General features: G+C 42.8%; 1 protein-coding gene across 1 annotated transcript; it reads left to right on the top strand.

The window, feature by feature from the left end:
* Positions 1 to 26,589, top strand: GFRA3 (GDNF family receptor alpha 3). The gene is made up of 8 exons (XM_042451780.1): positions 1 to 290; positions 11,779 to 12,069; positions 14,856 to 14,948; positions 17,310 to 17,643; positions 18,548 to 18,660; positions 20,534 to 20,668; positions 22,805 to 22,935; positions 23,902 to 26,589. Exons 1-8 carry the CDS (start codon positions 227 to 229, stop codon positions 24,040 to 24,042), a joined length of 1,302 nt encoding a protein of 433 aa, XP_042307714.1. The 5' UTR covers positions 1 to 226; the 3' UTR covers positions 24,043 to 26,589.
* Positions 26,590 to 26,793: the final 204 nt, after the last annotated feature.

Consider the following 26,793-nt stretch of genomic DNA (forward strand, 5'->3'; position numbering starts at 1 on the left):
TCCCTCTCCCTCTCCGGGGGTCGCGCGCACCTGCTGCCGCCCACTCCGGCGCCCAGCAGCAGAGCAGGAGGACGAGGCGGCGGCTGCTGCTGCTGGAGGGGCGGCAGGTGGGCTGGCAGCCGACTAAGGCAGCGCTCTGAGTGCCCAGGGACCAGGGCTGCCTTTCCCGCCGCCGCCGCCCAGCATGTGAGCCTGAGACAGCAGCCAGCCCTCCGCCGCCGCCGCCATGGGGCTCCCGCGCCTGCTGCTGCTGCTGCTGCTGGGGATGCTCTTCCTCCTCTCCAGAGCCGGTGGGTCTCGGGAAGGGGGTCTCCGCAGGGAGGGAGGGAGGGGTCTGAGTCTTCCCGGGGGAGCGGGGCTGCTTCCCGTCGGGGGCAGCGAGGGAGGCCCAGGGGTCCCAGGAGGAGCGTCCGAAGGGGGGACTGGTCCCGGACGGGAGGCGGAGGGAGGACCGGGCCAAAGGAAGGCTCCCAGCCCCGGCGGCGCCGCCACCGCGGGCCCTTTGAAACTCAGGAGGGGGCTTTCAGGGCTTGGAGGGAGGTTCCTTGGTTGTTGGTCTCCCTCCCTGGCCTCGATCCGGGAGCAGAGGAGGAGGAGGAGGGCAAGGAAGGAAGACTAGTAATAGTCATTTCTCGGATCCAGGCGAGGGACAGCCACAAACCTCCCTTCAAAGACACCTCACTTTCAAAGGACACACAGCAGGTGGCCCCCCTCAAAACAGCCCCCGGCCTCAGGGCTGGTAGCTTTCCCTTGGCCTCCTCCTCCTCCATCATCATCATCATCATCATCATTAATTATTTCTTACCCGCCTCTGCCAATAATAATCTTAACAATATTAATAACAATCATCTGACACCGCTGTATCTGCCCTGGCTCAAGGAGAGGCTATTAGGATGATCATCTTTATTCCCCTTCTGTCTCTCCTCCTTCTCTCCCCGACAGGGGAGACCCACCTGTCCTGAACACAGGACACATTCATCATCATCATCATCATCATCATCATCATCAGTGATAATAGGGATAATCGTTAATCCTAAATGTAAACCCGTGCTTCTGAGTTGTGCTGAGTTGGCATCCCTCCTGGACGGAAGCCGGAAATGGAGGACGCGTCCTGGAAAAGGAGGGCCTGTGGTCCCCGGGCCCTTCCCGGACAGAAGCTGGGGATGGAGGACAGGTCCTGCAAAGAAGGAGGACGGGGGGAGGGCTTGGTTCCCCTCCGGCGGCGCCTCTCCATCTCCGGGGCTCCCCCTCGCTCTCCCGGCGCTTCTTTCCCCTCCGGCCCCCTTCGAGACAGAGAGGACTTGGGGGGGGAAGAGGGGCTCTCCCCTGGGCTGCCTCCAGCCCCGGAGGATCACCGCCCGCTTTCGGGTGCCTTGCGCGCTCCAAAGGCTGGCCCACCCATCATCCCCAGTTGGCTCCTCTCCGGCGCTTCGGGTGGGTTCTCCGCTGTCGGAGGAAGAAGGGAAGGAGGAGAGAGAGAGAGAGATGGACGGATGGGACGGATGGATGGAAGGAAAAGAGGACGGACGGACGGAGGAACGGATGGAAGGAAGGAAGGAAGGAAGGAAGGACAGATGCAGGGGTGAATGGAGGGATGGCGGGATGGATGGATGGATGGATGGATGGATGGAGGCGCTTCATGCGAACGGAGGGGGAAGATCATTCCTGAGGAGCCTTCCTGCCCTCCGCCGCCCGGCTTCCGAAGGGGATCCCGGGAGCTGCCAGGGCTGCTTCTCGCTTTCCATCCGGAGCAGCAGGTGCCATCCTCCTCGGAGGAACTTTCCAAGCAGCAGGTGCCTGTGAAACTATTTCCAGGCGAGGGAAGGGCAGCCATCTCCGGACTGGAGTGACTAGAACAGCTCAGCAGCAGCTTTCCTGCTAACAAAAAGCAAAAAGACATGTTTTGGGAGGGTGTTTTCCCAAAGTAAGGCTACTAAGGCCTCATCCGCACTGTGGAAATAATCTGGTTCAACACGGCTTTAACCGCTCAGGCTCAATACTAGGGAATTCTGGGAATGCTAGTTGGTGGGGCTCCAGAGCAAAGCTTTGCCTGCTGCTATTCCAGACTAAGTAAAGTAAAGCTCTGGTGCCACAAGCAACTACCATTCCCAGAATTTCCTAGCACTGAGCCAAGGCAAATGAAAGCAGTGTCAAACTGGATTATTTCCTCAGTGCGGATGCAGCTCTAGTTAGACTTTGGGGTGCTGAAGCATGGCATCCACTCAGAGAGTTTTCACACAGGAGGTGTGTCACCATGGGTGACTGTTTATGTTCTCTTGTGCCAGTCTGGGGCTGTATAGCTAGCCTACGCTGGCTAGACTGGCTTTGCCTTACAGTCACTCCTCTTTGCCTCCTTTCACCCTTGTCAGGTCAATCATTAGGAAGAGCTGTCTCCCGCTTGTTCTGTTTGGGAGTTTCCCAGGACAATCTGTCAGATGGAAAACGCTATATTAAACAGGTCCTTGGTGAGATGAGCAAACTTAAGTTATCCATGCTGCCAGAAAGCCCAAAAGAACCATCCCAGAGTTAAACTCATACAGTATTTCCGTCTGGTGTATTCTGAAATCACATAAACCAGGGAAGTGAAAAATATCTTAAAGGTGATTTTTGTTTTCCTTGTGCCTGCAATTTAAACATAAAGCATACATTGATTGAAAAGGATCTTTTCTGTTGACTTTTCTGCATTAACAATATTGACAGATGCATAGATTGTAGGAGAGAAGGTCAAATGGGAAACCGCTCCTCTGTTTTCTACCCTGTACAAACAACACTTAAAAATGATTCATTCCAGTCTGAAATAATATTAGCAACTACATTTGGGGAAATACAAGGCATGTGTTTTCTTGGGATATGTGCAGTACAAATATGAGGCTGAAGGCCTGTGTGCATTTGCCAGAACACAATGGGCTTTGCTTTTGAAGACGGGTGCACAGAGCTGACGCTTACTTCATTAAATATAGGTCTTCTACAGGCCATCTTGTGCATTAACTGCACACATGGACCTGAATATGAAAAGAAAATGTAGAACAGGGTACAATTAGGTAGAATCATAGAATCATAGAGTTGGAAGAGGCCAACTAAGGGCCACCCCGTCCAACCCCATTCTGCCATGCAGGAACTCACAATCAAAGCATCCCCAATAGATGGCCATCCAGCCTCTGTTTAAAAACCTCCAAAGAAGGAGACTCCACCACTTTCCAGGGCAGCATATTCCACTGTCAAACAGTTATTACTGTCAGGAAATTCTTCCTAATGTTCAGATGGAATCTCTTTTCCTGTAGTTTGAACCTATTGTTCTGTGCCCCAGTCTCTGGGGCAGCAGAAAACAAGTTTGATCTATCCTCAATATGATATCCCTTCAAACATTTAATTATGGCTATCATATCACCTTTTAACCTTCTCTTCCCCAGTCTAAGCATACCCTGCTCTGGTTTCCAGACCTTTCAACATTTTAGACATGCTTTCACCTCCTCTGGACATACTCCAGCTTGTCCACATCCTTTTTGAATTGTGGTGCCCAGAACTGGACACAATATGGCAGGTGAAGTCTGACCAAAGTAGAACAGAGTAGTGCTATTTCTTCCCTCAGTCTAAACACCATATTTCAGTTTAGGATTGCATTGGCTTTCTTAGCGGCCGCATCACGTTGCTGACTCATGTTCAGCCTGTGGTCCACTAAGACTCCTAGAACCTTTTCACATGTTCTGCTGTCAAGCCAGGTGTCACCCATCCCATATCTGTGTACAGTATTTCATTTTTACTGCCTTAGTGTCCCACATTTCTCCCTGTTGGAATTCACTTGGTTAGTTTTGGCCTAGCTTTCTAATCTGTTAAAGTCATTTTGAATTCTGATCCATGTCCTCTGGGGTATTAGTAACCCTCCTAATTTAGTGTCATCTACAAATTTGATAGGTAGATATACTACTGTCCACTTCCTGAAACATTTCTAGTGGCAGGTATACATGAGTGTGACCACTTACACTGAGATAAGTGGTAATTATCCTCCATTATGACTGAAATTACTGAACTCTGATGGATCAGATCAAAGTCTTGTATTTAGTTCAGCATCCTGTTTCTCCCAGTGGCCAACCTGAGGCATAAGGGAAGCCTGCAATGAAGACACGAGAGAGGCAGGACCCACTTTTCCTATTTCTCCCCTGGAACTGATCATTTTAAAGCAGGCTGTCTCTAATTTAGGAGGTCATTATGTAGGCATTGTAGGCAGACTATTAAATGGTAGATGGTAGTGCATGTGCTGATAACCTCAAGGCTGAATGTTTGCAATGCTCTGTACACTGGGCTACCTCTGTACCAAATTCAGAAACTTGTTAGTTCAAAACACAGCAGCCAGATTGATTACTGGGACATCCAGTCCACTGGCTGCCAGTTAGTTTCTGGGCAAGGTATAAAGTGTTGGTTATTACCTTTAAAGACCTACATGGTTTGGGTCGAGGGGGGCCTACAGGATTGCCTCCTTCCATATAATCCACCCCATGCACTCAAGTCCTCTGGCAAACATTTGCTCCAGTCAACCAGGACTAGAGGTTGACAACTGTCAGCCAGAGGACATTTTCTTCAGCTGCCCCTAGAATGTGGAATGAGCTGCCGGAAGAGATTCGCCAGCTGAATACGCTGTCTGAATGTTAAAAAAGCCCTGAAGACCAGTCCCTTCTGGCAGGCTTATCCAGATGATTTTTAAATTGTGAATTTTAAATGATGAATTTACAATGTGGATTATTTTAATATAATTTAATCTTATTTGTCCTTTTAAATTGATGTGTGTTTTAACTGATACATTTTTAACTGATGTTGTTTGCCTGTTAATTGTTGTTGTTCCCTGCCTCGGTCTATGGGGAGAGGCAGGTAAGAAACAATAAGAATAATTTATATTCTTATTATTGAGTAATTAGTGGTGAAATGTATTGTAGCATCTATATGCTACCACTGACTCTCTATAAGAGCAGAAACAGTATTAAATAGTATTAGATCAGCCATTGAAAGAAACAGGATGCTGAACTGGAAACAGGATTTTGGTCTGATTCATCAGAGCTCTTATTAGTGGTAATAGATTTGCTATATGCCTACATTAATATTATGCCATTTCAATTCATTATCCTTTCTTCCTTCTGTCTGCTTCTCACAGGGCTGATTACAACAAGCCATAGCTAATATGCAGTGCCCTATATACATTTTTGTTGGCCATCTAGAGGCCATGGCCATACCATGTGGTAGGTTATAAATAAATACAGCCCCATGGAAGAGTTTGTGGTCAACTGAGAAACGTCTCTGACATGAAACATACTGAGATTATAGATCTGTGGGCTTTAACCATAAAATGCCAAGTGCAATGTGAGAATGAACTCTTTCTCTCTTTCTTTTTCCTGTGTGGGTGGACAAAACCTGAGCAATTGAGAATGCCAAGAGTCCTAAATAATTAATTCAGAATAAATAAGAATGCTTGCATACAATGCAATGAGATTAAATAAAGGTTAACCAAGCAATCCAGCTCACCTATTATACCAGAGAAAGAGAGACAACAATGTCTGATGAATCCTCCAGTTGTTAAGCCCAGAATGGGCAGCGAAAGAGGTGCCACTCTGTAAAAAAATGCAAATTAATGATAACAGGAGCTATGTTGCAGTGTCCGTTGCCATCAGGGTTATTGGTCACATGATGGTGGCAGCAACACTTCAATGCCACTCATAGGCTGATGAAGAGGCATGTCCAGGAGATCACCACAGATTAGAGGATGGTGCACAGCACAGTGGACCCAGCTAATGGGTTCCTGAGGCCTAGTCCTCAAAAGCACACACACAAGCACTTGAGAAACACATTTCCAAGCTTGAGTTCCTCACAGAAAACAACTTCCCATCTTGGTACATACAGAAAAAGAAGTGGCACATACACACGGTTCAGGTGTATGGGAAATCTTTCTGCTTTTCAGCACAGTGGACAAGTGGGAGCTACACCCTGCCACTCCACCTTATCTTTTCTGTTATTGATAATGGCTAGACAGTCATGCAACTCCCTCTCCACTTGCAACACACTGGGAATGACAGCCATGGCTGCGTCCCACAACCAGGGTTGCATAGCAAAGCCATATTGCTCTCACACATGCCAGATAACAAAGGTGCCAGCTGTTGCAAAGACTCAAACAGTTGCTGCTGTAGCTTTGAGGCAGTAGCCGTCTGTTGATATCAGGGCAAGAGTGGGGCATTTTGGGAGACAGCACAGCTAAAATCTGTAGGCGTACTGCCTATGAACTCAGCATCTAGGGATGTTCTTGGGACTGACAGTAAGCATACAGCAACCAAAGAGGACTGAAGGCTGGCCTCATGCAAACTACCATGTTGCGGTGCCTGTGTCATGTGAACAGTGTATATGTGTTCTGAGATGGGTGGGGTTTTTTTGGCCAGTCAGATTATAGCCATATAGACAGTGTCACACACCAGGTCAGTTTCACTGGCCCAGCATTATTGGAAGAAGGCCAAACTAGTGGGGCTTCTGATGTATGCAATTGGCCCCCAGTTGGCATATCTCAAGTACAGGGTTGCACTCCAGGGTAAAAGTACAGTAAGCATATTTCTTGTTGTTAACTGCTTTTGAGTTGACCCCAACTCATGGTGACCTGGTGGATGAGACATCTCCCAGCCCGCCTATCCACCACTGCTTTGCTCAGGCCCTGATCGACCTCTGGTGTCCACTCTGCCTCTCTTTCTACTACTTTCTACCTTTCCTAGCATTATTGTCAAGCCTTCTTATGATGTGACCAAAGTTCAACAGCCTCAGTTTTGTTATCTTGGCTTCCAGGGGAGTTTGGGTTTGATCTGTTCTAGGTCTCATTTGTTTGTCTTTTGGGCTATCCATGGCATCCTCAGCACTTTCCCCCCCAGCACTATATCTCAAATGAGTTGATTTTCTTCCTGTCTGCCTTCTTCACTATTGTTAGGAAGGATCGAATTTGGGGAATTTTAATTAGCTCAAATTTATGAGAGGCATGTCCTAACAACGCATGCACAGGATCGTGTCCCTGTGTGTATACCAGAGGTCGCCTAGTCCAACCCCAAAGAGAAAGAGACTAGAATGCCAATGAGGTGCAATTAAAATATGAACATTTATTAAAACCACACAACAAAAGGGATCACACATGCACACACACATTCAATGCTATAGCGGGAGGGGTGAGTTCAGGGAGTAAAGGAAGGAAGAGAGAGAGGCACAGTTGGGAATATTTACCTTAGACGCCTTCTCCAAGGAACCGGATGAGAGGTAGGATGGATAGTGGATCATGGCTGCGGGAAGGGGAAAAGGAAAGAGCGGTCGAGGTGGCTTAAGAGCTGAGTTGCGGCGGGCAAAGCTAACTTAGAGGCCCAGTGACAGTGAACTTGGCTTCGCTCAAGTGATTTCAGCAGAGCAAGATGCTCTAGGAACTCAGGCTCGGAACTGGAAGCTCAACAAGCCCACTGAAGGGTGAAAAGTGGGGTCCTTATATACTGCTAAACGTATCCTCAGGCGATTGCAGCCTGGTGGACAAAGGCTCTGATTGCTTATCTTTGTCTAAACTGAAATCTACGCAATGGTTGTACAATGCAAGAGGTCTGACACCTTTTAGGAGAGCAGCTACCTTGATGGTTGAGCCGTTAAGTTAATCACTGACTCATTAAGGAGGGAGGGAGCCATAGCTATTGTCCTCTGTGAATGGGTCTCTGCAAATCTGGTCTAGCAACTCCCAAAACTTCCTCTGGAAAATTTCAAATCTTGAGACCATGCCTTTGCAAGGCTGCTGTCTACATGATCTGCTCGCCTTTAGGTTAATGGTTGCTTGCTGTGGGGTCAGTCAGGGGTCATGGCTTCAGATCGCATGGCACCCAAAATTTTATATAAATCCATACTCAGTAACACTATCCAGCTTTCACATCTGTACATGGTGATTGGGAATACAATGGATTGGATGATTCTAACTAGTGTTCAGTTGTATATTTCATTTTAGGATCTTACCTAGTTTGTTCATAGCTGTCCTTCCCATGACTAGTCTTCTTCTGATTTCTTGACTGCAGTCACCATTTTGGTCAATATTTGATCTGTGGTATGGGAAATGGTCAACTATTTTGATTTCCTCGACATCTAGGTTGAATTTATATAGATCCTACATAGTCATTACTATATTTTTGTTTTCTTTATGTTCAGCAGTAAGCCTACATTTGCACTTTCTTCTTTAACTTTCCTTATCAATTGTTCCAAGTTTATGATGTTTTCTGCTGGTATTATGATATCATCTGCATATTTCAGATTGTTGATATTCCTTCTGCCTATCTTACTCCTCCTTCTTCTGAGTCTAAACCTGCTCTCCTTATGAGATTTTCTGCATACAGGTTGAACAAACAGGGTGATAGCATACAGCCTTGTCTGACCCCTTTGTTAGTTGGAAACCATTCTTTTCCTCCATGTTCTGTTCCAAAAGTAGCTTCTTGTCCTAAGTACAGATTCCTCATCAAGACTATCAAATGTAGTGGAACTCACATTTCTTTAAGTGCATCTTCTAGCTTTCCGCAATCTATGCAGTCAAAGGCTTTGCTATAGTCTATAAACCACATATTAATTTTCTTTTGGAATTCTTTAGTTCCTTCCATTAGCCATCATATGTTTGTAATGTGATCCCTAGCGTCTCTTCCTTTCCTGAACCATGGTGCACCTCTAGGATTTATCTCTCCATGTATGATTGGAATCTATGTTGCAGAATTTGCTAGCACGGGAAATTAATGCTGTGTTCCTATAGTTCCTGCAGTCTTTTGTTTCTACTTTATTGTGGATGAGGATGTATATTGATTGGCTGCTTGTTTATATATTTAGATGTAAATTAATTTTCATAGAATCATAGAGTTGGAAGAGACCACTAGGGCCATCCAGTCCAACCCCCTGCCATGCAGGGACTCTCAATCATAGCATACCCGACAGATGGCCATCCAGCCTCTGTTTAAAGACCTCCAAGGAAGGAGACTCCACCATACTCTGAGGGAGTGTGTTCCACTGTCGAACAGCCCTTACTGTCAGGAAGTTCTTCCTAATGTTGAGGTGGAATTTCTTTTCCTGGAGATTGCATCCATTGTTCCGAATCCTAGTCTCTGGAGCAGCAGAAAACAAGCTTGCTCCCTCCTCAATATGACATCCCTTCAAATATTTAAACAGGGCTATATCACCTCTTAACCTTCTCTTCTCCAGGCTAAACATCCCCAGCTTCTTAAGTTGTTCCTCATATGACATGGTTTCCAGACTCTTCACCATTTTAGTCACCTTCCCTTGGACACGCTCCAGTTTCTCAATGTCCTTTTTGAATTTTGGTGCCCAGAACTGGACACAATATTCCAGGTGGGGCCTGAACAAAGCAGAATAGAATGGCACTATTACATTCCTTGATCTAGACATTATACCTCTATTGATGCAGCCTAAAATTGCATTGGCCTTTTTAGCTGCTGCATCACACTGTTGACTCATATTCAATTTGTGGTCTACGTAGTCTCCTTAAGCCAAGTGCCCCCCATCCTATATCTATGCATTTCATTTTTAAGCCCTAAGTGCAGTAACTTACATTTCTCCCTGTTGAATATCATTTTGTTAGCTTTGGCCCAGCTTTCCAGTTTATTCAGGTCATTTCGAATTTTGATCCTGTCCTCTGGGGTATTAGCTATTCCTCCTAATTTGGTGTCATCTGCACATTTGATGAGTATGCCCCCAATTCTATCATCCATGTCACTGAAAAAGATGTTGAATAGCACTGGGCCCAGGACAGAGCCCTGTGGGACCCCACTGGTCACTTCCCTCCAGAATGAAAAGGAGCCATTGTTGAGCACCCTTTAGGTTCGGCCGGTCAACCAATTACAAATGCATGTAACAGTTACTTTGTCCAGCCCACATTTTACAAGCATGTTTGCAAGAATGTCATGAGAAACCTTGTCAAAGACCTTACTGAAATCAAGATATACTATATCCACAGCATTCCCTTCATTTAACAAGCTGGTAATTTTATCAAAGAAAGACTTGGTTCTCTGAAACCCATGTTGACTTTTTGTGATTATGGAATTGCCTTCTAGATGTTCACAGACTCTCTGTTTAATGATCTGCTCTAGAATCTTTCCTGGTATCGATGTCAGACTAACTGGACGATAATTGTTGGAATCCTCTTTTCCCCCTTTTTGAAGATGGGGGACAACGTTTGCCCTCCTCCAGTCTGCTGGGACTTCTCCTGTTCTCCAGGAGTTCTCAAATATGATTGCCAATGGCTCCGATATTACATTTGCCAGTTCTTTTAATACTCTTGGATGTAGTTCATCTGGTCCTGGAGACTTATATTCCTTTAGATTAACCAGGGATTCCTGTACTATCTCTTTACTTATTCTTTGCAGAATTTCCCCTATTCTGTCCTCTGCTCCATTTTCCTCAGGTTGAGTACCATTTGCCTTTTCTGAGAACACAAAGGCAAAGAAGGTGTTGAGTAATTCTGCCTTTTCTCTGTCCCCTGTTAGCATTTTGCCATCTTCTCTGTTCAGTGGCCCTACCATTTCCTCCTTCTTCTTTTTGCTGCGGACATACCCCCAAAGCCCTTTTTATTCTTCTTAACCTCTTTAACAAGCCTGAATTCATTCTGCACTTTAGCTTTTTTGACTTTATTCCTATGCATGCTTGCTATTTGTTTGAATTTCTCTTTGGTGATTTCCCCTTTTTCCATTTCTGATACGTGTTCTGTTTAAACTTAGCTCAGTTGAAAGTTCCTTCGTCATCCATCCTGGTTTCTTGAGACACCTCCCATTTTTCTTCCTCATTAGAACTGTTTGAAATTGTGCCTTCAGTATCTCCCTTTTGAGAAACTCCCATCCATCTTGAACTGCCTTCTCTTTTAGTGTTCCTGAGCATGGGATCACCCCCAGTATTTCTCTTAAGTTTACTGAAATCAGCTCTCCTAAAGTCTAGAATGCGTGTCTGACTATGCCTGGCTTCTCCTTTCTATTGTATAATAAACTTCAGGAGAACATGATCACTCTTACCTAAGGATCCCACCACTTGCACCCCATTAACCAAGTCATCCTTGTTGGTTAGGATCAGATCTAAAATAGCTGATCCTCTTGTTTTCTCTTCCACCTTTTGGACCATGAAATTGTTTTTGAAGCAAAGCTGGACCTTGAGGATTTGGCTGAGTTTGACATCTAGCAAATATCAGGATAGTTGAAGTCCCCCATCACTACTACATCTCTCCTTTCTGAGTGTGTAGTCATCTGGTCTAGAAAGGCATCATCCAATTCCTCCATCTGACTTGAGGGTCTGTAGAAGACTCCCACAATAACATCGCCATTGTTTCCCTTCCCTTTAATTTTTATCCAGATACGCTCCACCTGGCTTCCAGGACTGATGTCCTGGATCTCTTCACTGGTGTAAATATCACTGACATATAATGCTATTCCTACTCCTTTCCTGTTTGGTCTATTTCTCTTAAAAGGGTTATACCTCTCTATTACTGCATTCCAGTAATGAAACTCGTTCCCACCAGATGTTGTGCTTTTGAAATTAAGTAAATGGTGCTTCGAATTCACGTTAGTGATTGTGATAATGATATCAAGGTACAATAAACATTCCAGATTAATTCTGAAAATAAAGAAAAAAGAATAAGATTGTAAATGCTCCCTTGGAAACCTGGACTGTGAAACAAAAAGGTGATTGTGGTGTGTGTGTGTGTGTGTGTATTCATATACAGTATATAATGCTAACACATTATCTCTATTCGAACAGGAGGCCTTGTTTTGTCCCTTGAACAGTCAAACAACTGCATAACTGCTGAGAACCTTTGTATGACTGACCCTGTGTGCAATGCCACCTATCTGATCCTGCAAAACTGTTCCCAATCCATTGCTAAGAGCAGTTCCTTCTTTCTGCACCATGGAGTGAAGGATAGATGCCAAGAGGCTGAAACCTTTATTAGAAACAGTTATTTTCATGAATGCAAATGTCACCGGCGCACAGGGAAACAGGAGGAGCGGTGTCTGCGAATCTACTGGACTGTTCATTCTACTTTGATCCCAGGTAACAAACTTTTCAGTCACCCCACATTTTATACAATCAGTAACAGGAGAAGGAAAGGAATAGTAATGAGAGCCCCTCCCCAAAACAATACCCAGAATTCAGGGAGAAGGGAATCTTTCAACCCATTGCCAAAAGCAAAAAGCTACTGTCTTACACGGCTCCAGGAATAGGCATCCATTGGCCTTCCAGATGTTTCGGACAGCAGCTTCCAGATATCATTACCTTTGGCCGGTCACCGGTGCATCCGGGTTTGACCATATAACACCTATTCTGAAAGATCTCCACTGGCTGCCTATTTGCTTCCGAGCACAATACAAGGTGTTGGTTATTACCTATAAAGCCCTATATGGCTTGGGCCCGAGTTACTTGAGGGACCGCATCTCCCCATATAATCCGCCCCACACACTCAGGACGTCCGGGAAGAACTTGTTGGAAATTCCATCTTCCAAACATGTTTCTACATCCTGGATGGCCTATTCAATGGCGGCCCCACAAATTTGGAATGGTCTCCCCGAGGAGCTCCGTCTTGTGACCTCCCTGGTAACATTTAAAAAGAGGCTCAAAACCTTCCTCTTTTGTCAAGCCTTCCCCCCTGTAAAATGAAGCTGTGTATTCCCATTCCCATCGATTCTCTGCCTTACTCTGTTGAATGATTGTGTTCAGATTTTGTATAATTTGTATTAGTGGATTTTATCTATTTTTATCTATTTTTATGAGATGTTTTTAATGGTTTTTATATGGTCTGTAAACCTCTTTGATCTATGGAAAAGCGGTATACAAATAAAATTTATTATTATTATTATTATTGTTGTTGTTGTTGTTGTTGTTGCAGTAATGTGTTCTTCCTTTATTACAAAGGCCTGGAAACGACGGCTGAAAGTGCTTTTCAGCCCGCTTTCATGTGAAAGTGATTTGTGCTATCACTTTCACTCACATTTCCCGAGTGGCTGAATGACAGGTTCAGCGCGCTTGCGTGTGAAAGTGATTTGCATGCTCACTTTCATGTGTTCTTCTCTACTGGGTCAAGTGCAGGTCATTTGTGAAAGTCCTTCCTGCAACTGGGCAGGAAGGATAGGACAGGGATGGCACAATGATGCCCCATCCCTAATGTGATAATCTCCTGAGACAGTGTGACTTGCCCAAGATCACCTAGTAGGTTTACATGGATGAGCCTGGATTCAAACCCTGGTCTCCAGAGTGCTACTCCAGTGCTCATATCACTAGATCATGCTGGGTCACTAATTGTATTATTAATAATCTATAAAACATCAAAATTTATTGAGTGTGGTACATTAAAATACAACATTTCCTGTCTACAGGCATGTAACCTAAAGGGCACAAAGGGGGGGGGGGGGTAGGAAGGGAAGAGGAAGGCATGAAGACTCAGGTGCCAGTCTTTGAACTTACACAGTGACCAATTTATGTGTATGACCAGTTGAGGAAGGGAAAGAAGCAGGATTCCAAAGCCAAGATGATGGAGCAGTCACCACTTTGCTGTCTCCCACTGCTCTAGCTGGAAGGAAATGACATGATGTAGAAGAAGGCTGCTACATGTTCTGCTTATGATGACTACTGAGGAAGAGAAACTACTGTACTGAAGAAGAGAAGTAGCTAGATAGCTTGCAAACCACTAGAAATGCTCAAATAAAGAAGGGCTTTGAGGCTTCAAATGAGTTGGGGTTTTCTTATCCTTCGATTTTGGGAAGAACCCATTGTGGTTATTACAGTAATGCTGAAATGAGCAGTGTCAAAGCTTAATGATGCAATTACAAAACGCTGGTGTGCAATGCAGGCTGGACTTTCCTTCGCTGCCCCCTCAGGAAAGCTTCTGCTTTATAGAAGCCCAGTTTCTGACATACAAATTGCATATAGTGTGTGTGTGTGTGTACAAAATAATAAATCTGGATAATTTGTGCATTTTGATTGCAGTAATTGGAGGTTTATTTTAGTGTTGGAGTTAGGTCTAAAGCATCTCTTGCTTGGCAGCCAGCATGGTGTAATGGTTTTAGTGTTGGATTAAGACTCCAGAGACTAGGGTTTGAATTCCTGCTCGGCCATGGAAGCCCACTGGGCTTGACATCAGAGAAAGGCAAAGGCAAACCCCCTCTGAACAAATCATAGAAGAAAACCCATGATAGGCTTGCTTTATGGCCACTATAGGTTGAAAACAACTTGAAGGCCCACAAAACAACAACATTAATACCCTGCTTACCATGCTGGCCCTTCTCTTATCATGAATGGCGTAGCTAGGAATAAATGAAGAAATCTTGCTAAAACTGTATTGTAAATTAAGAGTGTTTGCTAAAACATCATCCAAGTTCAGCAAAAAAAAATTAATATAAATAAAATTATAATTTGTCTTTGACAATCTCTCTTGCGAAATTTGCCAATGATGTGAGCTGTTTTGCAAAATCACATAATTTTTTGCTTCAGTATCTAGAGTCTAGAAAATTCAGCTTTTGGAAATCTTAGAAATCTTAACTTTGACAATAATGTTGCTTGGGAATCCTCCACATAAGATTAACATCCTTAGCATAGTAGAGATAACATTGGGGAGCAAATAAAGCAGAACTGAAAAAATGTCTTGTGGCAAATGTAAAGATAGGTTTTATTCGGCATAAGCTTTCTTGTACCTCATCAGATGTTGCTCGGTAAAGAAATCCCCCCCCCTTCATATTCAGTTGGAATGAGAGAAAGCAATCCAATCTTTAAAACTGCCTCTTTCATGCCCATGTTTCAAATACCCACAACAGACAATAATGTATTTTCTTTTAAATCCTGCACAGCTGACTTTCATTTGGAGATGTCACCCTATGAGGATATAGCAGATGAAGAGTCTTCAAAGATTAAATACAACAAGCTGGCTTCCTTGGCCTCAGGTAGAACTTGTGACAAGTCATTGTGTATTTGTCTTCCTTTCTTTTAGATTCCTTTCTTTTCATTAGGTGGTATGTTCAAGACTGAATTTTTGTAAGGAGAGTGAATTGTCTTATAGGTAGTTATATTTTTAAATCTAGACTAAAGGACATGGATATGAGAATGGCAAGGGACAAATGTAGGGAACCAAGAAGAGTGTGTGTACCAACACAGGAGATCACAAACTGATCCCATGATCCCCACTGCTCAAATAGGAACATAGCAAAGAAAAGGAGCTGGGTTAAGGAATTAACCAAAAGGGTATGATTTAATTCTTTCAGAAAGAATAACAAATCATCATCTACCGCAGGGGTGTGGAAGGTGCAGCCAAGGATGACAATCAGCTCCAGCACACACAGACCAAGACTCTCCCCAGTCTTTCCAAAAACATTTTTGGGAATACACCACTCTGTGGGGGACAATTTTTCCACATCCCCCTCCCAAAGCTCTTTTAGGACCAGGAGATGCCTATGCTAAAAAAGGAAGTAAACCAGAAACTGAGTTCCAGTTTACTTCCTTGTTAAATAGCAGCCTCTCCTGGGCTTAAAACAGTCCCAGGGCTCATTCCTGCTTACATTTAAACCGGTGTGCGATTCGCCTTTGTTCCATGTTGGTAAATCGATTCCAAAAGATCTGTCATTCCCACTCTGAAAGCAGCCATAGAATGATTGGCTGCTCATAGAATGATTGCCCTCTCACTCCATGTATTAGGTTGCCACACCAGTCATGTTATGTTCACTATTAATAGATATTTTAATATTTTAACTGGATTATGCTTAATTCTTTTGTAAGGAGAGGATTTTGTGATATAATATTGTATATGAATGTTTTAACTTGTTGTTAGCTGCTTTGTTTTATTACAGAAAAGCGGGATAAAAATAAAAGTTTTATTTATTTATTTATTTATTATTTATCATCTTGTAATCACTTCTTTTTTGGCACGATTGTCATCCCCACTAGTTTGCACCACTTAAAAATACATGTCATCTGTGCATCATCAGTGATGTAAGTGGCAGCCCGGGTAGCCCAGCTTGTGAACTATTATATAGTTTTGTTTTTAAAAAAAAATTGATAGAAGATGCGATTCAGTAGTTTTGCAACTACTTGCAATCAGTGAGGCAAGTAGTTGCAAAACCAGTGAATCAAATCTTCTATCAATTTTCTTAAATTTTATTAAAATTTTATTAAAATTATTAAAAATTGATAGAAGATTTGATTGATTGGTTTTGCAACTACCTGCTTCACTGATTGCAAGTAGTTGCAAAATCAGTTAATAAAATCTTCTATCAATTTTATTTTTTAAAAAAAATCATGTGCCCATAGGTCACACCACAAGCGCAAAGGAAGCACTTGTGGGGGGGGGGGGGAGGAAGGGTGGATCTACCAAAAATTGAGAAGGGATGGTAAACACCCCTCTACCATTAGTCCCTCCTTCCAGGATGATGCGATTCAGATCTGACATTCCCACTTGCTGAACATGCTTCAGAATCTATTCCAAAACTGCAAAACCCCATTTTTTTTTGCGTTTGCCCCACTTTATCATGACAGAAATTGCTCAAAGTAGGATCAGAACCAGTTTCAAATGGAAACAACGGTCCTATAAACCGATCAGCAATTCACTTTAGAGCATAATGGGAACGTGCCCCCAGAAACATAGTGAAATTGGCCTTCCCAGATCCCCTAGTATGTGTGTATGTGTTTTGAGCCTCCAGAATTTGTTTTGGAAAAAGGATTCAGGGGAGAAAACAACAGGATGTGTTTGGCAGCAGGGTGGCCCTCCAGAGTGCTGCTGGGGACTAATGTAACCTCCCAACCCCAGGCAGCCACCCACCCCTGATTTATCCTGAAGCTAATCAGTTTTAGTGACTAGTCTGTTAACTTAATTTATTGGGATACAAGAGATTTTCTTTCTTTATCATTGTCACATGCTCATTGGAATTAAAGCAGGGTAACAATTACAAATCCATATTGTGTTCTATCCATTAGTCTGTTTTATTGGGACTGTAAATTTTAATCTAGACAGCTTTTGTTTAGCTCACCGGCGAAGCTACTAAGCCTCCTTGAACTTGCTTTCTTCCAGATAGTCTAAGAAATATTGCAGTGGGGGGTAGGGGTGGGGTAGGGGTAAGGATAGGGATATTTACCCCAGGCTTTCAATCAAGTATCTGAAACAGGAACAAACAACAATTCAAAGGGACATGGAAGTAAAGTGGAAGAGAATAGCTCTGACTTGTGAAAAGCTGCTAGAGGTTACTTGATTGAGCTTTTAATCTTCACTATGATGGCATTTGCTATATTCTACTTGTGTTTTTGTGGCTTTATAGGTTCTCGTATATTTGGGGATAGCACAAACATTTGCCTGGAAGCTGCTAATATTTGCCATCTGGACCACAAGTGCATGCGCCTCCGCTCAGCCTATGCCCAGATCTGCAGCACAGAATACACCTGTGACCAGCGCAGATGCCATCGAGGTCTGAGGCACTTCTTTCAGAAGGTCAGTGTGGATTTCACCAAGCCACTACTCTTCTGTCCTTGTCAAGATGACGTTTGTGGAGAGCGACGGTGGAACACCATTGTCCCTGAGTGCTCTTTCCAGAGCAGCAGCAAACCAAACTGCCTCCTCCTGCTGGACTCCTGCCGGAAGGACAATATCTGCAGGTAAGTCTCTCACTAAATGCGTTGAGATGGCTGATATCACACACTTTATATCATGCAGTAGGTAGTTTGCCATGACCTACACCTAGGATGATAAGAAGCCACCTTATATTGAGTCAGACTGTAGTTCCACAGGCCAGTATTGTCAATTTTCCCCAGGATTTCAGGGAGGAATCTCGCTTAAACCTATCCAGAAGTCCCTAATGTTTTCTGCTGGTCTCCCATCCAAGTACTAACCAGGCAAAACCCTGATTAAATTCTGAAATTAGAAGAGATTTGGTGTGTTCAGAGTGGTAATGTGATGAAATAAGGGAAGAAACTGACCTGATGGTGTGCAAAGGAATTTCTAACAATGTGTCAGAGTTGGATAGATTACTTTTTGTATATAATCAGAACTTGGAGGAGTTATTAGAGCATCCAGAATCTCCCATCCAGTGTGCCAATTTATATAGTACAGGATCAAATTAAAACTTTATATTAAAATGCAATCTTTTTGAAAAGCAAATTACCAGAAGCATCATGTTGATCAGGTCCATTAATAAAATTGGACACCATGTAGGCGTAGGAATTGCATGGACACATTTGGATTGTATGAGCTGATTGTATGCATTTACACATTACAAAGGCAGATGAGATGTAAAAGTAAATGGTGGGATATCTTGTTTTGTATAATTTGGGGCATTTGGGTAGGACAAATAGGGGCCAGAGGCCACATCCTGACCATGGGTCATCAGTTGCCTGTTTCTATCACATATATTCCTCTGAGGAGAGGTGCTATGACTGTGGTTGTTTTCTGCGTACAAAGTGGCTTTAGTTTATCTACTTGGATTACAGGTCAGATCCCTAAAAGGGTTGCTCTGGGAAGAGAAAAGGGGCTCATGTTCTGATACTGGTTGTCTTCTCCCAGATCCCGGCTGGCTGACTTCCAAGAACAATGCAAGCCTTCAGGCACATCCTCAGATGGCTGTTTTCATCGCCACAATCATGCTGTATGCCTAGAGTCATATATGGGGATGATTGGTATGTGCTGAGCCCAATGTAATGGTGGTGGTGGTGGGATTTATGTAGGTCATGCCAAGTAGACCTATCCAACAAGAAATTTATCAGATGTGCTCTTACATAAGGTGTGTGATACAGGAAGGGGTAAGGGTTGATGAATGTCTCTAGCTGTAGCTTTTAATCATGTTGTAGAAAACACCCAAAGTCCATCCACTGATAAAGACTTGGCTTGTCTACCTCCAATGGACAGCTGTGCATCTGGGTACTTTTCCATTTTGACATTCACTGTGAAATTGGAAAAACAGTCATATTTTTAGCTGTAATTTATCTTTTAATTTCTCCTTCTAACTAATCACCTGTTACACATTTGTGGTGTGTCCATACCAGTATTGTGTTTGGAGTGTCCATAGATGGGATAATCTAATCCATGGGTGTGAATTGTGCAGTCCTCCTTGTTGGACTGCAACTTTGGTTGTGTCTTCTTGAGTGGCAGGGGGTTGGCCTGGATGGCCCTTGTGGCCTCTTCCAAATCTGTGATTCTATGATAATTCCCAGCAGCCCAAGTCAGTATCACCAGTGAGGAGGAATGGTCAGAACTGCAGTTCAGCAACATCTGGAGGGCCATGTGATTCCCACACCTGGTTCAAGCAGATGTTGATGGTCATGATGCCCAACATCATATGGAGGACTCTTTGAGAGCATGGCATTGAATTGGCCAGTGTCTGCAGTATACAAAAAATGAATGTGATGCTTAAGAGTCTAAGGTCCAGTACAGACAGGCAGTTTGCAGTGTCCTCACTGCGAACTAGGGCTAGATGAGGCTGAGCATTTAGATGCCCAGCAGCCTCCATGGGTGGTGCCATGATGGTGCAAGTGTTGGGTAGTGCCCAAATGGCGCTGGCAGGAAGTGACGCAATTGGGGCATGCGCATGTATTAATCATGCCCCTTCCAAGAAGATGCTTTAGGTAGCTTTTTTTTGCTCCCGGGAGGGAGTGCATCATTGCTGCGCCATTTGGTGGCTGCGGTAACGATGTGGGGCTAAAAGGGGCAGCATGGAGCTGCTCGTCTGTTAAGCCCCTATCATGGCTTTGCAAAGTCAAAGGAAGGATGGAGTATGTGTGATGAAGTATGAATAACTGCACTGAATGAAGAATACAGGGCTGAATGTAGGCCTCTGTTCATTATGTGCAAAGATAACTTTTTCAGTCAGAATGAACAGTCCAAATAATTAAGCATGCACATAGAAATTAATTCTGCTTCGTCTCCTGGTTTTAAAATCATTCTAGCTTGGAATAAAGAGACAGGGATTGAGATCCTACATGTATGCATTACTCTGCCCATGCAGGCTCTTGTTCTCCTGCTGCCCAGAAGTTGACAAACCCAAAAGGGCCCCCTGCTGCTGTCCTGTACTAGTGAGGCAGTGAGGGAGCGGGGGTGGTATTCAGATCATGGAGAAATGGCTGGTTTTATTGCATTCTGCATGGGAGAGGTGGACAGGAAGGTGCACTTTTGTATGGAGAGCACCCACCTTTTTCTTCTCACAGACAAGCAGTGAGATGTCCATAACAATACACAGCAGCAGCAGAAGTCCATCCTGGGGCAACTGTCAGGTTGTGCACCATGTCCAGAATAGGGCTTACGCTGGCAAGGCATTTACAGGTAGCGATCAAGAAATGAATGAAAGAGTATTTTTCAGAGTTTTTTCTCCCTCCCTAATCTTGAGACACAATTTGTACTGATAATTTTTTTTAAAAGATTTTGATTCTCTGAATTATTTGCCAGATTACAGACATTATGTTCATGACAAGTATACATAATCTGGTGGTTCTGTCTCTAATCTGCTTGGATTTGTACATGGCCAAACTGTGACTGTCTTTCTGAAACTTGAAATAGGTACACTCATGACCCCCAATTACATCAACAATTCCACTGCCAATGTCACTCTCTGGTGCTCCTGCGAGAACAGCGGAAATGAGAAGGAGGACTGTGATGAAATCCTTGGATCATTTGCTGACAACAGATGTCTAAGTAGGTGCACATGGGCATAGGAGACTGTCTTATACCAACTGTCAGACTACTAGGTTCATCTAGCTTACTATCCCACTCAATCTCATATTATTTATTAGTTCATTATAAATTTTATTAATTTGTTAATAATAACAACAAATAGTTAAATATATTTTCTACCTTCATTACAACGATTATAATAAATACAAACAGATAGTATTATAATAATTACAATAGTCATACATTATTAAATTTATATAACACTTTCCTGAAAAATAGCATTCAAGGAGCTAGCTATAATAACATATAGATAAAATATAAAATTAGAATTCAAAAACCCACCAAGAACTCCAATTCACAACTGGCAACTGATTCAGGGCAAACAAAAATGTACTTCTCTGTACAATGCAGAATATGGAAATGTTATTAGCGGAGGGGGCTACCACTCGCAGAATCCAGTAGCCATCAGTGATCTTGGGTGCTGGTGGGCTCTGAGAGTTGTGGTCCAAAAACTGGCTTCATCTGTACATTAGATTTCTATTTTGTTTTCTATCTAGGAGTTCAAAATAGCAGGAAAGTGGTGATGGCCACTAGGTTATTGCTTTTAAAAAATAATGCAGAAATTTTGCCAAGGACAGATCTGCAAACTTCTGTATAAGCTAAGTGAAACCTCCACATTCAGAGGCTGTACACCAGATGTTAAAGAACAAACATCAGAGGCTTCTAGCAAAGTGAGACATCTTCCCCAGTTCACACTTCCAGAGGAGAGGTTCTTCTTTCCCTCCACAATGGGTGAACTAAATGTGAGGGAACTCTGCACCATTTACACATTCCCAGTTGGCAAGGCCAGTGCTGTGTGGAGGAGTGGGGAGTTTTGCTGTTATCTCTAACCAGTGATGTACTTTATCTGGCACACATCCTCTCCCCAATAGGGAAAGGCTTGGGAGCGTGAAAAGCTATCCTTAATGTAGGCACTGGCCGCATGACTATCAGTTACTAAATGAACCTTTGCTCCAATTTACCAAGTTTTTACTTGTACTTATATATTATTAATTAAACACTACAGAATTGACAGTTTTTATTGTGCCAACTAGCTGAACAGTATAACAGTGACCCTCTTGATCCCTCAGAATGAGAGAGAAAGAACATTAGATGTGGGTTAGAGCTGTGTCCAAGACTTCCTCCTTATCTGTCATTGTCAGTGCATCTCTTATAATCTTAAGCCTTATTAAGATTTAAATATTTTATGAACGTAAAAGACAGTATTTTATGAGGAACTTAAATAAAGAACCAAACTTCTTAAATATTTAATGTCTCACCTTTTCATTTGTTTGATTTTATTTGGCGAGAGGTTTATTGTGCCCATACAGTTAAGATGTGGTCACTGCTCTTAAGTACTCTTTTCCCCTTTGGAAGTGGAGCAGGAAGGATTTATAGAGAGCCCTGCAAACATTGGCTGCTTTATGTCCCAGGCAGATGATGCCACCTCATGGGGGGAAAACAGCCCTAGCCTAATCTTGGGGTTTTCAGCCTAGTGACAGTTTGCATTAGAATAGGGTATAAACATCTTGTTCATCAAGAGTAAGTTGATGGTGCATTAATTGTCAATTATTGCTCCTCCAACAAATAAGAGAACATGTCTCCTGTGCTCACTTTTAACAGTTGTGTAGAAGAAGGTACTGTGTGCCTTCAGGTCATTTTCCACTTATGCTAACGCAAAGGAGGACCTATTGCAGGATTTTCTTGGCAATATTTGTTCAGAGGACGTTTGCCTTTGTCTTAATCTGAGACTGAGAGATTCTTTAGCAGGGATTTGAACCATGGTCTCTGGAATCATAGTCCAAAGCTCAAACCACTAGACCATGTTACACTACTATTAAATGTAGATGCAGGAGTTCTAGCCTAGCTATCCCTAGCAATAGATCATTTCATCATTGCAGAAGACTACAGAGCTGAAGCAGAACAGAAAATGTCTGCTTATTTCTGATCAGAGCCCTGTCAGGGATCCAGAGGCAACAGAGATATTTTATGGTTTCTCCAGCTGAGCACATTTGCAGCAGAAAGGCCAGTGCCTTCCCAGAGCACAGAAATTGTACCTTGATTGTAAATATAGCTTCAGATCCTCACATAATCTCTTCTGTGTTTTCTACATTGCAGAAAGTGCAATCCAGTCCCAGATGAGTCCATACCAGGTGTATACAGATGTTCAGGAGCAGCTGCAGTTTACACCTTCCCTAAACATCCAGGGAGATGGCACCAGTACAGTTTTTACTGCAAAAATGTATTGGGTATGAAATAGATCAGAAACATTCAAAATATAATTAATGTTATGTAATATACAAATGATTTAGCATTAAATCAATTGTCATTTAGATGTATTCTCTTATGAGTGAAAGTTCAATAGAGGAATAGAAAATAAATTCACTTTTAGACCATATCCAATTTGTGGTGTGTGAGACTATTAATGAAAATGCTCATATATCCTCTGGTTTTCCATCATAAGAAGGAGCCATGAGGTTTTTTTAAAATTATAAGTATGCAAATATGCATGGCTATAAATATGTATGTTTGAAAATGTATTTGCACATGTGCTTTGGTCAGTGCAGAAAGTCTGTAATAAAATACATGCATTAAGAAAGGTGTGTACCAAAACAGAATGAAAATCCATGCAAGAAGAGGTAGAAAAGGCTCATCACTACCCAGTATATAATTTGGATAGGACAAGAATCTTGGTGGGATTTTAAGAAACACAATGAAAATAAAGGGAGCAGATTTTCACATCCCTAGCTTCCCAAGGAACTGTTACCTTTGATATGAGAGAGGCCTTTGAATGTGAAACAAGAAACATCTGCAAAGGAGAGACACCTTACAGTGTAAGGGGCTGTACATACAGCCCCTAAGGTGTGGCAAGATGGCACCTCTTTCCTAGCCGGATTGGGGCCATGGCAACCTCACGTCACGGCCCTGATCCAGCCTTTCGAGGGCACAAAACAGAGCCGCAAAAAGTGCTGTGGCTATATGGCACTTCTTCAGCACTGTGTCAAATGGACACAGTGCCAGAGGAGCACCATGATGCTGTGCGCCATGTGGAGCAGCACAGAGTATCAGAGTGTCCTGGGGGCAGAGCTAGGCATGCATTATGAGGATGCTATGCCCCAACTTCACCCCCATGGCCAGTATGTACAGGACTTAAGAAGACTTCAATGAGATGCATCCAAGCATTAATTTGACAGTTTCTCCTTCTCTCTTTCTAGGAATCAGAGCAAAAGAAGATTCAGTCAGAAGGTCCTAAGAATAACCAACTCCATATTTCTAATTCTTCTTATTCCAGAGGTTGGCTTTCCTCCTTCATTCTGCCCACAACACTTCTCCTTTTATTACTTGGTCCACCTTAATATAACATAACTGGTGATGCTTCTTTCATGTATTTTCATGGCAAGGGAAACTGGACTCTTTCATGCCAAAGAGGATGCAGCCATCACTGCAAGCCTCTTTTCAAAGTGCAGCCTTTGTCCAGACCTCTGACACTTTCACTTGTTCTTCTGTGCATCCCAGGCTTGGGGCTGGTTCCAGGGCCCACAACAGGAAAGAGGAAAAGAAGCTGGCAGACAGAAGATTTTGAAGACCTGTTTGTCAAAACTGAAATAAGAGTAATCATGTTTTCAGTGTATTCCCAAGGTGTCATGGTTTCATTTTAAGGCAAAGGAGAGGAATTTGATGTAGCAATATCTATATCACTGCCCTTAGTCTTGATTTTTGGGACTATGTTGTATACTTGTCCAGTTTTTTTTAAATATACAAAACAAAGTTGCAGCCTCTATAAAGGCTGTGATGCTGAATTGTAGTGTTCCCTTTTTACCCAAATTATCTTCATCTTTTACTACTCATGAAAAATTTAATGCATCCAGGTTAGCTTCAGTTAAATGACATCAGTCTTCCTTTTCCAGTATTGTATTAACCTTTCAGGCAATCATAGGAATATTCATTAAAGAAGGTTCTTCATCGACGTTCCCTGGGATCACCAAACAGCCACAGAGCAAAGATGTTCTCCAATTTGGACTGATCTAGCATCTCATCCTGTGTCTTTCTGTACGGCACTAGACTTCTTATCCATGGTCTAATTAGTCTGGATGTAAAGATTTGTGTGGCATTAATTGCTTTCTTCTATGCTGCAATCAGTGGTATGTTAATTCTGAAGCTATATTAATAACCATTACATGTGATCACTACCTTGTTGACTAGTTTAGCAAGCCAATCCCAGCAACTTCTCTGTGTAGGTATTTGGTGACTGTGGAAGATAGAGTCAACAATGCATTCTGTTCCTTCCCCACAGAATATGGTGGTTTTGTTACAAGAGTTAACTGTTATACTTGCAAGGATCAGGGCCGTTTCACTGGAGTGGGGAACCTGTGGCCTCGCAGGTATAGCTCCCATCAGTCATTGTTCATGTGATTAGAGCTGTAGATTCTCTGTCCTTGCTGGATCACATAGTAATGCTTCTGTGATAATAACACTGCTCAGTTTTACTATGCTTTGCATTTTTCTTAGCTGAGCATTGGTCTCTTCCTACTCCTGCTCAATGAATGGGTCTTTTAATTGCTCACCAGCATATACACTTTATTTCTATATTCATTCAATGTATACTAAGTGTAGGATGGTGAGGTATGATTTGCATAGAACTGCCAACACATTCTGCAGTAGTTCCTGTGTTTCTCATTATTTCAGATCCTTAACAAAGGTGGTTATGAAAGGCACCTGTGATGCCTATACAAGTAAACTTGGCAGCATAGTTTCTTAAAAAGCAAAAAGACAAAATACTAAAAGTATTAATAGCAAAAGCTTATGGAATATTGGGTTTGGCAATATAATATTAACAACACAATATAGGGATGGATCCCCTGTATTTGAAATGTTCTGTGAATCCAGACTGTAGAACAGAACTAAAATCCATGTGTGCTGAGGGCTTTTTCAGAAGTAGAAATGGTCTGCACCTTTCCTTAGGGTGACCAGGTCTGCAGCTGCAAAAGAAGAAAAAGAAGAAGAAGTTAAGTCCTAATGTTTAACTAAAAAATTCAGAACACAGTTTTCTTTACTAGTTCAATTGTCTGATCAGGTTTATTTCTATTTTCTCTTCTAAAGTTATAGCACTTAATGTGAATTCATGTGAACTCACAACATATGTAGATATAACAATAGAGCAACTAAGATCAATTACCAAAATAGAAATTATTAATTTGCACAAGAAGAAGCTCAATGCAGGGTTTTAAGGGCACACTCCAGTCCAGGGTAGGTGCAGCACCCATGTGCAGAAAGTAAGTAGAGCTCCCCATCCTTAGTTAGGATGAATGGGTGTTGCCTCACCCTCATTCATGCCTCTCTTTGACTCCAACACAAATTACTATGCTCCAAATCATTAGCCACTTAAACTGTTGACAAGAGAAAGTGGATAACAATAGGGAAGCAGGCACCGAAGCTGCACCCTACTATTCACTTGACTGGTCTCTTGCACTGCTTCCGCACCTGTGGATGAGACAAAACCATGCTCACAGTACTTGCAGTGGACTGGATCATGTCCCATCTCCTAGATGTCTTTGTGTCTAGTACATTCTGGTAAAACTACACTTCCAGTATTTGTCACTGGAGTATTGAGTCTTTGTTGATTTTTCTCTGTTGTTGAATTATTTCATACTACCTGTATGGTTATAACAGTTAAATTTCATCTGTACTGAATCCATTAGCAACTCCCATGCCTCTACTGAAAGGGGAAATTGCAGGGCAATAGAAATCCCTAAAATGTTATCAATCATCTTCAATCTACAGTCTGTGTCTCTTGGCAAACATAGAGGAAGTGGGAGCATCCACAGCTGCTGTAATGTAAATTTCAATATCTTAGAAAAGTAATTCAGCCCATAATATCCAAAATAAAATTTACCTTACAATTCTGGGAGTCTCTTTCCTTTGCATTCTGCAAGAGATGCATTGAATGTCATGTTCTGCCCTGTAATGACAGCACAATGCAGCCAGCTTTCACAACAGGTATAAAAATAAAACAGCCAGAAAGATCTGTCTGTTCCCTCCTGTCAGCCTACATGGTTAGAATTCAGTTGTATTTATCTAATTAGATGCTGGAAACATTGTTCCTCAGC

The sequence above is a fragment of the Sceloporus undulatus genome, chromosome 2, assembly GCF_019175285.1.
Source record: "Sceloporus undulatus isolate JIND9_A2432 ecotype Alabama chromosome 2, SceUnd_v1.1, whole genome shotgun sequence".
In the NCBI taxonomy this organism is placed as follows: domain Eukaryota; kingdom Metazoa; phylum Chordata; class Lepidosauria; order Squamata; family Phrynosomatidae; genus Sceloporus; species Sceloporus undulatus.

Excerpts from the sequence above, each read along its gene's own strand:
- GFRA3 (XM_042451780.1), top strand. The coding sequence starts at position 227 with ATGGGGCTCCCGCGCCTGCTGCTGCTGCTGCTGCTGGGGATGCTCTTC. Across the intron at positions 291-11,778 it reads CTTCCTCCTCTCCAGAGCCG|GAGGCCTTGTTTTGTCCCTT; the intron begins GTGGGTCTCGGG and ends CTATTCGAACAG. Across the intron at positions 12,070-14,855 it reads TCATTCTACTTTGATCCCAG|CTGACTTTCATTTGGAGATG; the intron begins GTAACAAACTTT and ends AATCCTGCACAG.